Here is a 14,560-nt window from a genome sequence, read left to right as displayed (position 1 = left end):
TCTGGCAGAGGCGCACAGCACTCACTTGTTTCTCCTGCTTTCGTGCCTCCCTTCAATTTTCAACCTCAGGTTTCCATCGACGTCCCACTCTGAGATCTGTCTCAGACACTCCAAATAATTTGCCCCTCTCTGGGGACTCTTTTCTCCCAGGTACTTAAGCTCTTGCTGCTGATCCTCCAAAGTCACAGCACTCACTGTGAAGAACAGATGTGGGCATTGTGCAATATGGACTGTAATAAAACAATCCACCTCATGAGTCTCATGGAGCGCCTACGGCCACCTATGTATGCTAATGGGGTCCAACAAACCCTAGCAAGTTCCAGAAATTCCAGGACTTTTCCTTTTAAACCTTCATTGGTCCTTCAGCAAACCAAGCATTAGGAGGCAAATAGAGCGCCCCTCCAGACACCAGGGTTTTTTCCTTAAAAGCAGACAGAAGCCAGCAGTTGGCGCTCTGTAAAATACAAGAAATTCCCCACGGGACTCTAACTTTAGACTCTAACACTACCAGAGCCCCAGCAAGACCATACACAGGTCCTGCCAGCAACACACAAACCTGGGGGCACAAGGCGAGGAACACACTCACCCAGTGCTAATTTGTAAAATAGTAAGTGCCAGGGCTCTGACCATGAGGCCACTGCAGCTTGCACCACCCAGCGCCCTTGTTATCGCTGCCAAAACAACTAGTAACCATCTCTTTCGCATGTGAATGCGACAATTAAGATTATTTCAGGTCCCCAAACCTAAAGGAATGGCTGGGTAGGCAGGTATGAGAAATATTAATGTATAGTGTATTCCTAAACAACTGTTGTTCTGCTCATCTTTAAATTAGATGAGCAGTGCCACCGTGTGGTAGACTGTTCTAAATATGGTGTTGACAATTAGGTGCCGGTGCCAATTAAATGTCGTTGCTGAGCACCGGAAAGCACCGACTCAAATAAAGCACTGCACTCACCTGCTCCATGCGGCCCCCAGGCGTTTATAGGCCAGAACTTCAGGTGCTTCAGGCAATTAAAAACCTGGCACATCAATGGACCGCGATGGACCACTCCGTGGGCCGCACCAGGGCACTCCAACCACAGCGGCACTCAGACTGTCCGCGGTGCCCTCCCTCCAGGAAACTACCAGCAGGAGGGCTGGATCCAAACTCGCCGGGGGCCAGCGGCTGGACGGTCTCCCTTCAACCGAGGGCCTGGAGGTCGCTAACAGTCTCCCTCGTTCCTCTGCGGCTACTACCACCTGGCCTCCTGAACTTTGGCGGCGCTTGCCTACTGTGGTGTCCAGGGAAGACTACAGCCAGGTGAGGCCTAATGCAATGCAGCAATAACTGACACACACTCGCTTTGCTACTGGTATCAGTAACGAGCCGGAACACAGGACTGCTAACTGTTACATCCCTCCTCAACGCTAATCTTGAAAACAAAACTTTGAGAAAAAAAGTCTCATAAATATAATCAGTTCCTACACAACAGTCTGGTGTGTCTCAGCACGCGAAATCCTGAAGACGCCGGTTAGGACGAGGGTTAGGCCGGAGGCAGTAACGATGTTGCTGACCTCGGATGGAAGGCTTGGCCTGCGTCGGTCTACTTGGAGGTGAGCCAGGAAGCAGGGTTCCGGGAGGCAGACTCTGGGGTGGCGTCATTGTCTTCTCCTCGGTTAGGCAGGTCCCTCCTCGGGTTCAGTGGGTGTCGAAGGTCAGACTATGCAGATTCTGCTGGGACTTCTTTGAACCAGGAGATGTTGCGAGATATTTCCTCACTCCCTCTTCGAGCTGTCACCATAGTTCCGTTGCTGGCAACAACTGTCTAGGTTCCTGGTTCATGGTTAGCCTGGAACTTTCCCTGGGGCCGGTGGTCTTTTAGTAGGACAGTGGCACCCGGGTGGAGTGACCAGGGTCCTAAGTGGCATCGGACACTTGCCCAGTGATTCTGCAGTTCCTGCCTTGCCTGGGTTTCTTCAATGTCTTGGGGTGGGGGACCCTGGACACGTAGGGATCAAGTCTCTCCATGGCCCTCTGAAGATGAGGGACCAGGGCATCCACAGTGTGGTGCAATGTGGGGTGCTTCGGTATTCCCTGAGGAACATGTGGAGGCGCCGCTCCGGGTCTGCTTATTCCACACTAGCAATATGTAGCATTTTGTTTAATGTCCTCATAAAACGTTCTACGTCACCATTGGCTTGGGGCCATTGGGGGGTGATGCGGTGTTGATGTATCCCTTGTTGATCAAGGAATATAGCAAATATCAGCTCCGTGGAATGGTGGCCCTTTGTCACACCAGATCTCTGTGGGGAAACCAAACGTGGCAAACACCTTTTCCAAGACAGGGACCACATGGTTAAAAGCGGTACACGTGACTGATTCCACTAAAGAATATTTTGAAAATCCATCCACGAGCATGTGTTTTCCTCCAGGGAAACTCGCAAAATTCATGCTCACTTTCGATCAGGGGACGGTGCAGGCCTCTTCCGTGATTACGGGGGTTGGCCTCTCAGGGGGACTGGTTACTTGGCAGGTGGGGCACTGGTGCACTAAGTCTTCAACCATCGCTTTGAGTTCTGGAAACCAGACCTTTTCTCTAACTTTGCCTTCATTTTGTTTACACCTTGGTGCACCCCTTGGGCCAGTTGAGTCACTCGTTGCCTCAGAGCTTATGGTATGAATAGCCTCAATCCTCTTAGAAGTATTCCATTGGGCGTGGTGCTCAGTTCGCTTCTCACCTTCCATATCTCTGTCAGCTCTCCCCGGTCACTTGTTGCCTGTTGAAGGTAGTTTTTACACGATCCCTCTTGAACTGCTTGAAGAGTTTGGGTGTATATGGGGTTGTGCTCCGCAGCCTTCATGATTTCTTCGAGTGTCATCGCCATGGGGCACGCCGCAGCTGAGACCATCTGTACGTATTGTTCCAACCCTTCGAGGGCATCCTCTTTGGCCTGGGTTGCTGGGTGCCGGGACAAAAAAATCCGCTGGTGACTTTGCTCCAGGATTGTATACTACTTCCACCTGGTAGGGCTGGAGCTGCACAGCTCATCGCTCAATCCAGGGAGGAGGATGAGGGGCTGGCCCTTTGAAGAGGGGAACCAATGGCTGGTGGTTCGTTACCAAGGTAAACAGTTGGTCCATCAGGTACAGGTGGAAGTGGTTGCAGGCCCACTTTATGGTGAGTGCCTCTCGTTCGATCTGGGCGTACCTCGTTTCAGTGGGCGTGAGGGACTTGCTGGCAAATGATAGGGCTTCCCACCGACCTGGCTCCTATTCCTGGGCAAGTACTGCCCCTAGCCGTACTGGACTGGCGTCTACCAGTAGTTCTGTTCGTCTTGCCGGGTCAAAGAATGCGAGGGTAGATTCTCCCAGGAGTGCGTCCTTTATGCTCTGGAAGGCCTCCTCTTCCCGCGGTCCCAATTGCCAGTTGGCGTCCATTTTCACGAGAGCTCTCAGCGACTCCGTGCGGGTTGCGAGATCAGGGATGAACCTTCCGCAGAAAGTAGCCAAGCCAAGGAAACTCCGCACTTCAGTAGGGGTGGTTGGAGCTGGAGCGCTTCGGGTTGCTTGCAACTTATTCGGGTCCACCTGGATGCCTTGCTGATTGAACACGTACCCAAAGCATTCCAGTGATGATTGTAAAAATAGACACTTCTCTCTGTGGAGTGTTGCATTGTGTTCATTGAGGTGACGCAGAGTATTCCTTAGGTGATGGTGATGGTCAGCGGCCGTGGATCAAGATGTCGTCGCTGACGTTTATCACCCCTGGCAGCCCTGCCAACATCTCATGAAGGGTGTTTTAGAACACCTTTGCGGCTGAGGATGTTCCGGATTTCAGTCGTTTATAACGACTCATCCCTAAATGGGTACTGAACATCATAATACATCAACTTTCCTCCGCTAAAGGCAGCTGGTGGTACCCCGCATTTAGGTCGATCTTCGAAAACCACCTCGAGCCATTAACATCAGCAATTATGTCATCCATAGTCAGCGTGAAGTGGCGCTCTCTTTTGATAGCTCGGTTGGGCAACATCAAATCAATGCAGAGGCGGATGGCACTTGGCTGCTTAGACTTTTCCGCTATAACCATCGGGGACACCCAGGGTGTCGGTCCAGAGACTTTTTCAATCACTCCTAGTCTTTCCAGGTTTTCCAATTATTTCTTCACCAAGGGCCTCAGGTGAAAAGGGATTCGCCGGTGTCGAAGTGCTACCGGGCTGATGGACTTATCAATGTGCAGTTTGATGGGGTCGCACTTGATGCGTCTGAGTCTTTGGAATAGTTTCGGGTACTGATCTAATAACTCACCGACCTGGTGTGCTTGGATTCTCCGGGTGACTGACACTAAACCAAGGTCCACCGCTGTGTGGCTGCTTATTAGTGTGTCCGCCTCATGGTCTATGTCATGGATGATGGTCGTAACTTCCTGGTCGTTTGATCTGACTGGGATGGATATCTTTTCCCTCAGTGGCAGGGGGGTTTGGCTCCCATAGGCAAATATCCTTGTTCGGGACAGGGTGATCGGTGGACGGGGTTGGAGGCGCCGGTATTGCTGAAGACCCATCACGACTGACGCCTCAGTGTCGATGATTGCTTTGACCACCGATCCAGCGATTCTAATCATACAGGTGGGCTGTGGCCACCTGCGAAGCTTGAGTTTCCACATAAACGAGATCAGGTACGTTTCCCCTTCGTCGTCGTCTGTGGAGAAATCTTCTGGTCCTTGGTATCTGCGGCTTGTTCTTAGTGCCTCTTCCTTCGGCGCGAAGTCTGTAGTGGACAGGTGTCGTACTGCCCGTGAGGGTGGCTTTGGTCCTTGTGTGTCGCGGCCTCGATTCCGTCTCCAGCACACTGCCGCAAAGGGGTTGGGGATCCCACAGTTGCACAGGCTTTTTATGGAGCGGGGCAGTCTTTTGGCGAGTGTGGCTCATGCCCAAAGTATCCACACTGTGTCTTGGGCGTCTCGGGCTTTGTCTTCTTGGGTGTGGCGCTTCGTGTCTCTGTGCAGAGGTTGTCGGCTTTCTCTGTCTTGATGGTCTCCACTCTTCCTTGGGGCTTCGTGAGAGCCTGGTCCATTTCGTTAGCTCTTGCCGTGGATAGATCGTGGGTCCTCGCCAGTATGAGGATGTCTTCCAGAGTGATTCTTGGCTGGCATAGTATAGGTTGTCTGAGTGTCTTGTCTCTGCACCCTTGGATCATCTGGGCTCTTATCTCCTTGGGTTGTCCATCCTCCGTACATGTGCTGGCCAGTTCGCACAGGTGGGCACAAAATGCATCAATCAACTTCCCTTCCCGTTGGTGGGCCTGGCATCCACTTGAAGAGTTCAAAATCAGGATTTTGTTGGGGGTTAAAATGCGCATCTAGAGCTGCAACCACAGCATTGTAGTCCGTGAATATTCAATCCCCAGCATAGTGGAGAAGCAATGACCTCTTTACAGCCCCGTCGGTCTCCCTGGTGGCTACAAAATAGTTATTCAGGCATTCGATCCAGATTTCCCACCAAGGGCATTCTGTGGCCGGATCTTCCAATTCACTGAAGGGTGGCAGTACCCCGGTAAGTGCATGTTGTGCAGGGAGTCTTTCTTGGGCCTGGATGTCTTCGCCCATGCTGTCTGTGGTTAGGTATCTGTACCTCTACCTTGATGGTGCCCCCAACGTCGTGTCTTGATCCGCATAGCAGGTCAAGGTTCTGCAGCACGGCGTCAGCTTCACTCACCGCGGATGAGCCGGACAGGGCGGCTGGGGAGAACGAGGGTCGCGCCCCCCCTCATCGCCAATGTGGTGTCCAGGGAAGACGATAGCCAGGTGAGGCCTAATGCAATGCAGCAATATACTGACACACACCCACTTGGCTAGTGGTATCGGGAGATCACCCAACTGGGGGCACTCCCCCTTTATTTAACCCCGCAGGCCACGCCTGGCCTGCGGATGACGTGGTCACTGTTCCGGCTAACGAGCCGGAACACAGGACTGCTAACTGTTACACCTACCACGTTACTCCCACAATGCAACTCTGACAAGGGTGCAGACCTGTGACCATACACAAGACACTGCACTTCTTTTCGCCTGCATACCTAACTGAAAAATGCAAACTTTCAGACACAAAACTGGGGTTTAAGGAAATTCTGCACTCCTTTTCTTGAAGTCCTCCACCTTCATACTTGGATTAAGTTCCTTTTGCTCCCACTCGCTTTTGAATGTGTGCTTTACTTTTTCCAAAGTTGTAGCTCAATTGTGATCCCACACTGATTATCTCCCAGTTACTCTCAATGCGAGTTTGCGTCTCTAATGTACTCCTCTGTGATTGTTTGGTAACTGTTCCCTTGTAAAGCTCCTAGATGCCTCCGGGCCATGCTCGCACTATATAATATCTCTAAATTAAAATAATGACAAGTTTGCGGCGGCTGGTCAGCACCAGTGCTATCACCATTGAAGCGCCTTGAGGTCATTCACTCTGTGTGCCATGCCCCACTCTGTTACTCCTTGTCTGAGTTACTTACTCACTTTAGTTGAAAACTAACTATATAAACCAATAAATAAGCATTAGTCTGAGCCTGAAGAGCGTGCCCGAGCGGTTATATTTATTTGACATGTTGCAGTTAGATAGCTCCGTCTGCCTGACGTATGAGTCAAAGCACATACAAGAATTAAAAGCAATGGCGTGGGGCATGGGTAGAGGGCATCTCCTTGCAGCTTCCGTGGACTCAAGAACGACTTGGGTAGCCCCCTGAACCACTCTGATGTAAGCCAGTTGTCGCCATTGTCCACAGAGGAGAGGGGCTTGTTTTTCTCTCCCAAACAACTTTCGAGGGGAGGAAACATCTGCTGCAGCTGGGTTACTGCAGTTCGTTGACCCCACATGGGCTAGGCGAGGCGGGGACTGCAAGGGAATGCACGGGATTGGTCAGTGCACGTGCCCGTCAGGGTTCGATCACCTCGGATATTTACAGAGGGTGGGGAGCTGCGCCGATAGGAGAGCAGGGGAGAAGGGTGTGCCAGTGGCGCCCCTCCCCTGCAGGCGTCTCGGAGGCACGGGGATCCTCGCCACTAAACTCAAGAAAGTCACTGCTGGCAAACAAAGGCGTCAAAGTCTGTGATGCGAGAGAACCGGTCCGTGGTGTCAAACCACTGACGGCGCGAGACGCCCGGCGAGGGCAGAGAAGTCCGGTGCTTGATTGCGCGTGGGACCGCACGTGTGTGCCCGGGACAGAGGAAGAGTGCGCGAGGCACTGGGGGAGGAGAGCAGCCCCGTGCATGGGGCGAGAGGTGCCAAACAGATCTGCACTCGGGAGAGAAACGCGGAGTTTAACGGCTCAGTCCTAAAATATCAGAGGGACAGTTGTTTGAGGGTGCCACGCCTTTGATCACGAATGTTAGCCAGTGCCAAACGTGTGCACTGGAAGAGGGTCGGAGGTTTCGTGGGAGCCTGAAACTGCTTATCGTTGGGAGTCCTGGGATCTGGACAATGAGAGCTCTGAAAGTGCCTAGAAGGTGCCGAGAGCCCTAATCTCCAGTTAAGAGAAGGACTGGGCACGATTGGAGTCCAGAGGTTTTGCAGCAACAGTGGGAGAGCAACTAGAAGCTACTGTGCTCCTGAAATGCTGAGACTGGAGGGGAATTCTCAGCTACTGATAACAGAGTGATCATGGGGCTGGGATCCTGAATCTCTTGAATTGGAGCGGGATCAGGAGCTACTGGGATCGCGGATCACTTGAATTTGGGAGCAGCATCTATTGGATCCTGGACTCTGGAGCCACCTGCCTGGAATACGGTTTCGGAAATCCAGACTTCCTCAGCAGTAGTAGCAAGAGTTTTGGGAACCTGCACCTAGACTATTGGGGTCTGAGCCTGAGGTGTGCTTGTACAACACGCTGTCAGTTAGTGTCCGGGCACGTCTGGTCTGTAGACATTTCCTAGAAGGACTGAGTGCTTTAACCAGCTCTCCCAGGAGACATGTCTACAGATCCCTGGATATAACCTGCCCGGACTGACGGTGCTTTCTGAGGGCACTGCCCAGCCAGGGTTGTGCTCCAGAAACTAAGAGTGTTCCTCTCTGGCGCCTAGCTGTAAACCTGCTGAGGACAACAGCCCCCATGAGAGCACCCCCTGCGCTCAGGACACTGACTCACACAGTGGAAGGAGGAGCTTCCATCGGGTGATCATAGAAGCGCCTCTGCAGGTGGTCAGAGAACTCACCCTCTGGTGCAGAAGAGGCGTGTCCTCAAGTGGGGACATTAAATTGACTAGGTTGGTTTTATGTATTGGTTGCCTTGTCAGGTAGACTGAAACCTTGACCTTGTTGGATCCTGAGGAAAGAGGCGGACTATGCCACGAAGGACCCAGACTGCACTAGGCATGGCAGAGCCCGGAGAGGTCTGGACGTTCTTTCAGCAGCAGGAAGAGCAGGCGGCCCTGCTCTGGTACCTGGAGAGGCTACAGAACACCCCCCAGGAGTATGACACCTGGAGTAGCCCTGAGTCTGAGGACATCCCAGCGGTGAGTCGATAGAATGCCAATTGACCCTTGTCTCTTCTCCTGCCTCTTTCGATCCATGCCCCTGCTTACATCCTGGTTCCCACTGTGCCCGCATCACCTTCCACATTACATTTGTGTACACAAGTCTCAAGTTATAATTTCGACATCAGTATTACCTATTACATTATTACACAAATACATACGGTACGAATATCTTCTCTAATGATACTAACATGTAATGAATAATTCCACCCAAAAATGGCAATGTTTTTTGAAGAGGCCAATGTCGCTTCAAAAGCTTGGCCTGGAATTCATAAGTTTAGATTTTTAATGAGAGTAAAATTAATCAGGGAGTAGACAGATGGGCCCATTTCAAGTGGACTGGATAGCGGTCTTGTACTTCGCCTCACACACAGGTCCGCCTGTACAGATTGGTATTGGTAACTCCAAGAGGACAGAATTTTTGGCTCAGACATAATGGTGGCTTTAATGGGGGTTGAATTTGCAGGGTTGTAAATATTACATGTAGGTAGTTTAACTCTTGTTTCATATAAAAAATGCATTTGACCTTTTTTGTCGTAATTGACCGAGTACCTGTTCTCATTCCCTCCGTACCCTCACTGCCTCCTCCACCCCTCATGTCTTGTATTCTGTGATGAGATTTCTCGCTTCCACCCATCCCCAAGCAGTCCTTTCTTCTCGAACATTTCCTTTCTCCGTATTACATGGAACCATGACTCCCTTGTTTTCCATAAGAAGGGCCCGGTCAGGCCTTTTGGGGACTCTTTCATTGGGACTGCACGCTAGAGGGTAGTTTTAGGGCTAGATGAACTGCTATGAGTCAGCCCGAAAGTGGCATAAAATTCTATTGGGGTCTACAAGCACACAGAAATTCTGGGCAATATATAATTCCGCAGATTTTAAAACTTATAGTATGATATTTGGCATCAGGATTAGCATTTACTCAGTAGGGCAAAGTGTGTTAGATATGAATATCAGGTACAAATGTCTTCTTTCTACGCCCCTTATGTGTGTATCTGGCCGACAATTTTTTCATTGGCACTATATGATTTTCTGCTCTGGAGAAATAGTGATCCAGGGTGCTAAGGCAGACCACGAGGAACTGAAATACCTCATTGTTTCCTGATATTGTTGCATACCATGCAGCATTTTCCCTAATGCAGAGTACACATTGTGTTGTAATATACTTACTTTCCGTCCATTTTGTTCTAAATTGCCCCAAACACACTAGAGAGAGGCTGGTTAGGTTGATACGCTGCCTCACTCTTTGCGATGTGTGGGTCGTGTGACATTTTCACCATGTCAGGCTTTGGTTCATAGACAGGTCCTGGCCATAAACTCCTTACCAGCTGCCCACAAGTCCTGGCTCCCTGCTGTCTGCAATCCCAAACTTTCCGGCCCTCCTTAGAGAAGTCTGTACCATTGTTTGCGGGTCCAGAAGGTTTTTTCACCTCCTATCATCAGAGACAAGAGTTACCCGCCTTCTATCATATTGCACCAGCTTGCTTAGAGTCTAGGTGGATTTTAGTAGCAGCGGACAGGTTGTGATCATTTTGTGCTCCATTGTTACATCGGTGCAATGTATGTTTCTGCGGCCAGTTCTGCTTCCACCTGTAATAAACGAGTGATAACCAGTGAACTTCCGGTTCCTGAGAGATGCCATGATGGCATGGTTAAGGAAGTGTTTGTGTCCCTTGAATTTAAGGAACTTCTTGTCATCATGCGGCAGAGAAATTCATACAAGATGTGCACATGAGGGCAACACATGCCCTGGCCTACCCTGCGGAGTGCCCTGCAATAATATATATTTTTTTTGTGGCCAATGATTTGCGAGCTAGACCACTTCGGCTAGTGCCAGAGATCCTTGCACTCCTTGCCTCCTGCAAAGGTTTACCTACCCAGGCATTGGTTTGAAAGTGCATACCATAGCACCCCTTCCCTGCCAATTTTCTCTCTTGTTCTCTTCGTCCTCCCTCTTATCTTTCCCACACTTGTACCGCCACCCATCCGTAGTCCCTCTGGCCCCCATTGAGCTTTCTCTCACATCACTCAGGTTCCTTTCTGTGTTTCATTCCCCTCTTATATTGGTTGCTCTGGTTGCAGATGCTCCTTGGTCCCTTGAATCTGTATTGTACCAGAACATAATGTCTTAAATAATGACCTACAAAACATTGTAGTCAGACTATGAACGTACACAATATCGTAAAGGGTCAATATATTTAAAAGAAAGTACAGATACTTTCACTATTCTTAACTCTGGTTATATGTACCATGATTACATATACAGGTCCAGTGTTTTGGAGTTATGGATGGCAAATATATACTTACCTATATGAACTTAGCTTCATGATATTGTGGTAGTCAACATATTTGCTATGTCATCTTTGTAGGACACATTTTTTTACACAATATTTAAAAATACAACCCCCAAGGCAGTGCCTTATTATGTTCTTCTTCGTGGGCTAATTGCGGCTCGTTACGAAGTATACAGCGATGGTCTTCCCAATTTTCTAATTCCAGGGATTGGACGACTCACCCGAAGAGAAAATAAACATTGGCAAAGTGCTATATGTCTTGCTGTGGGACTGGTGGGCTTTTACAGTTTCTTTTGGTGGCTCTGCAAAGCATTACAAGTTTTTTTTGCTGATGCTGTGATGCATGAGATAAATCACATTTAGGAAAAATGGCACGAAAATGCTGTTGCATCATTTTTATTGGTTTATGCATCTATGAAGACATAAGCTCATCCATGCGATATCATGCAAATGCTTGCAGGCTACACTCAACATGCACACTCTTACCAAAGGACGCTGGTCCTATTTTAAAATTTACAGACCCCACCCAGTTTTGTATATTAAAAAAAATGAAATCCGAGTAAATCCAAAGGGCTTTTTTGTAATGCTGGAAGACGTCAGCAATTTGCTGCTGCGCCTTCCACAAAAAATATTTTTTTTTAAAAAGGCATGGAGAGATTACGGTGGCGTGGGTAGTGAGAAGCTATATAGAGTAGTTGAGGGAATAAAGCAAATCTGTGTGGGGGATGAGGGCAAAAGCAGCACATGAGGAAGAGAACTGCACTGGGGTGAGAGGTGAAGCACATGATTGAGTGAGCAAAGGGGACTGCAGGGAGTTGAGCGTAACCGCACAAGAGAGATCAATCAGCACAAGAATGAGAGAGAGAGTGAAAGAGAGCAAACAGAGCACAGAGGGTATTTGGAGAGGAACGTGAGTGAAAGAACTGGAAAAAACCTGCACTCTCTTGGAATGCTTAACAAAAAAAAAAGTAGTCAGCCAATCAAAAGGATGGTAAATAGGCTATATTCATTGGGATGAACATTCAGAAGATGGGACAAAGAAAGCAGCTGAATAATCAATCAATCAATCAATCAGGTCATTTATAGAGCGCACTACTCACCCGTAGGGTCTCAAGGCGCTGGGTTGGGGGGGGGGTGCCGTTACTGCTCGAACAGCCAGGTCTTGAGCTTCTTCCTGAAGGAGAGGTGGTCTTGGGTCAGGCGCAGGTCGGTCGGGAGTGAGTTCCAGGTCTTGGCGGCCAGGTAGGAGAAGGACCTTCCTCCTGTTGTCGCTCTTCGGATGCGGGGGACGGCGGCGAGGGCGTGGCTGGTTGATCTGAGGAGGCGCTTGGGAGTGTAGAAGTTGATCCGGTTGTTGAGGTAGCTCGGGCCTTGGTCGTGTAGGGCTTTGTGCGCGTGGGTGAGGAGACGGAAGGTGATTCTCTTGTTGACCGGGAGCCAATGCAGATCTCTCAGGTGTCCGGAGATGTGGCTGCGTCGGGGGATGTCGAGGATGAGTCTGGCCGAGGCGTTCTGGATCCGCTGGAGTCTCTTCTGGAGCTTGGCGGTGGTTCCGGCGTAGAGGGCGTTGCCGTAGTCCAGTCGGCTGGTGACGAGGGCCTGGGTGACCGTCTTCCTCGTCTCGGAGGGGATCCACCGGAAGATCTTACGTAGCATGCGTAGGATGTTGAAGCATGACGAGGAGACGGCGTTGACTTGTCTGGTCATGGAGAGGGAGGAGTCCAGGATGAATCCCAGGTTGCGTGCGTGGTCCGTCGGTTTGGGTGCGGTGCCCAGGGCGGGGGGCCACCAGGAGTCGTCCCAGGCGGAGGGCGAGGAGCCCAGGATGAGGACCTCCGTCTTGTCTGAGTTCAGTTTCAGGCGGCTGGTCGTCATCCATTCGGCTACATCTCTCATCCCTTCATCCCTTCGTGCAGGTTGGCTCTGGCGAATAAGCAAGCGAATAAGAAGCGAATAAGAATGACAACAAAGTTGTAAGCACATAATACATTTTTGGTAAGCCATTGATAGTCCAACTATTTACCTGAGCAAACATCCAATACCTGAATGTAGGCTGGGTCATTCACCATACTTGGGTGGGGAAGTACACAATATAGCTGAGTGTTGGGGTGGTCACAGTCAAATACGAGAGTTTAAGCCATTGATCAAAAATGTAGGAATTTATTTGATTCGTAACTGAAAAATGGTTTGATTCAATTTTGGGAAAAGACTATTTAATTGAGCTCTGAAAGATCTTCCACCCCATCTAGTTGGTTTGATTTAAGGACTGCAAACAGAAGCTGATCAAAAAATGTGCCTCAATTGTGGTGTTTCATGCATTTCGTGAGAAAGAAATGTCTTGAATGATAGTAGATTAAGCATCAAACATCGAGGTATGAAGAAGATCTTTTCGTTACTGCTCAAAATTGATATTAGCCTGTGCTGGGACCAAATCCAGTTTCTTAAGACCAAACAACTATCAAGCAACCTAGATATTGATCTGAATATCTTCTAGCTTATATAACTTGATGGAACGTCACAAAGATACAGAATTTCAGAAGCCATTACATAATTTATTCAATGAGTGGTAACATCTTCTAGGCAAAGCATAAGAAAAAAAGAATCCTACCAAGATTTTAAAAAAAATTAAAAAAGTTTATAGACACAGATGAAATCTGCTTTGTTGGAGTGAGTTCGTCTTCAGCCATAACTCTTAGATTTCGCAGTGCACTTGTTGCGGTGCAACATGATCGCACAGAGCTTAGGGTAGACCTACTACTTGAAACACTGGACTTGTGGATAAGTGTAAGCTACATCATAAATGAGCTGATTATAAGGCAGTTTTAATTCTTCCACCACGTAATGAGATCAAGATCACTTGAGAGGCCATCATTAGGGGATCCAGCCCCTCTCATCCGAATTTAGGGCTACCCTGACAGGCTCCATATACACGAAGAATAAACGCTGGTCTAAATCTGTTCCTATAGGTGGGAGTGAAAGAGGAAGGGACACTAATGAATATGCAGTAGATGGGCTATTATTAGTTCAGGGTGACCTGCTGACATCCACTCCTGTCATGCTCTCTAGTGTTGGCGTACCTTTGCCAAACAGAGAGTTACATTTTCAGAGAACTGGCTAATATTGAATCACCTGATAAATAAATCAATATTTCTAACCTATGACCAGAAGAGCGGCGACACTGGGTGACAGCTCACTTGGTTTGTGAGCCAGTGTACTCATGTTTGTTTAGTAGAGGGCTTAGGGTACTGCCATGCACCCCCTCCCCGCGGTACTGCTATACCACTGCAACACATGAACACTCTTGCACTGCTTCAGTTTACATTGCATTGCATTGGATAGAGCGCTGTTCCATGAGATAGATACTGACAATTCTTTTTTTTTAAAAGTTTTATATAGCGCAAACTAGACCCTAAGATATCAGAGCGCTTTACATGAGCACAAGTTGCGTTATAGGCAGACACATTCATTTTTGTTAGGCAATGAGGGATTAAGTGATTTGCTCAGAATCACAGAATGTTGAGCGTCCTTGCCGAGACTCAAACCCGGTTCCCCAGCTTCGAGGTCAACCGACCTAGACATTAGGCCACATCCTCATATAAATGAGTTGCTTTGAAATTAATTGTGTGCAACATTTGCCTCGTGGATAATCTGAAAGACAGTAATGGATCTGGACCTCCGGTTTTACTCTCCTGATTTATTTAATTACTTAGAATTTACAAAAACCTGCACTGCACTGATAAACCTGAAAATGCTTTCTTTTAGTAGCTT

At 49.0% G+C, this 14,560-nt stretch overlaps 1 protein-coding gene across 3 annotated transcripts in view; it reads left to right on the top strand.

Annotated features, from left to right (window-relative positions):
* Positions 1-14,560, top strand: part of GRAMD1B (GRAM domain containing 1B) — a 798,329-nt gene that overhangs the window by 538,339 nt on the left and 245,430 nt on the right. For 2 of the 3 annotated variants that reach the window (XM_078681827.1, XM_078681826.1), the window contains exon 1: positions 6,978-8,477. The exons of the other annotated variant lie outside the window; for it this stretch is intronic. In XM_078681827.1, the coding sequence (XP_078537953.1) occupies positions 8,307-8,477 (171 nt within the window). In that variant the 5' untranslated portion in view covers positions 6,978-8,306. Of the gene's footprint in view, positions 1-6,977; positions 8,478-14,560 lie in introns of those variants that run through there. 3 annotated transcript variants of the gene reach the window in all.

The sequence above is a fragment of the Lissotriton helveticus genome, chromosome 3_1, assembly GCF_964261635.1.
Source record: "Lissotriton helveticus chromosome 3_1, aLisHel1.1, whole genome shotgun sequence".
Classification (NCBI taxonomy): Eukaryota; Metazoa; Chordata; class Amphibia; order Caudata; family Salamandridae; genus Lissotriton; species Lissotriton helveticus.
Note: the sequence above shows the minus strand (reverse complement) of the source record. Positions and strands in the feature narration are given on the sequence as shown.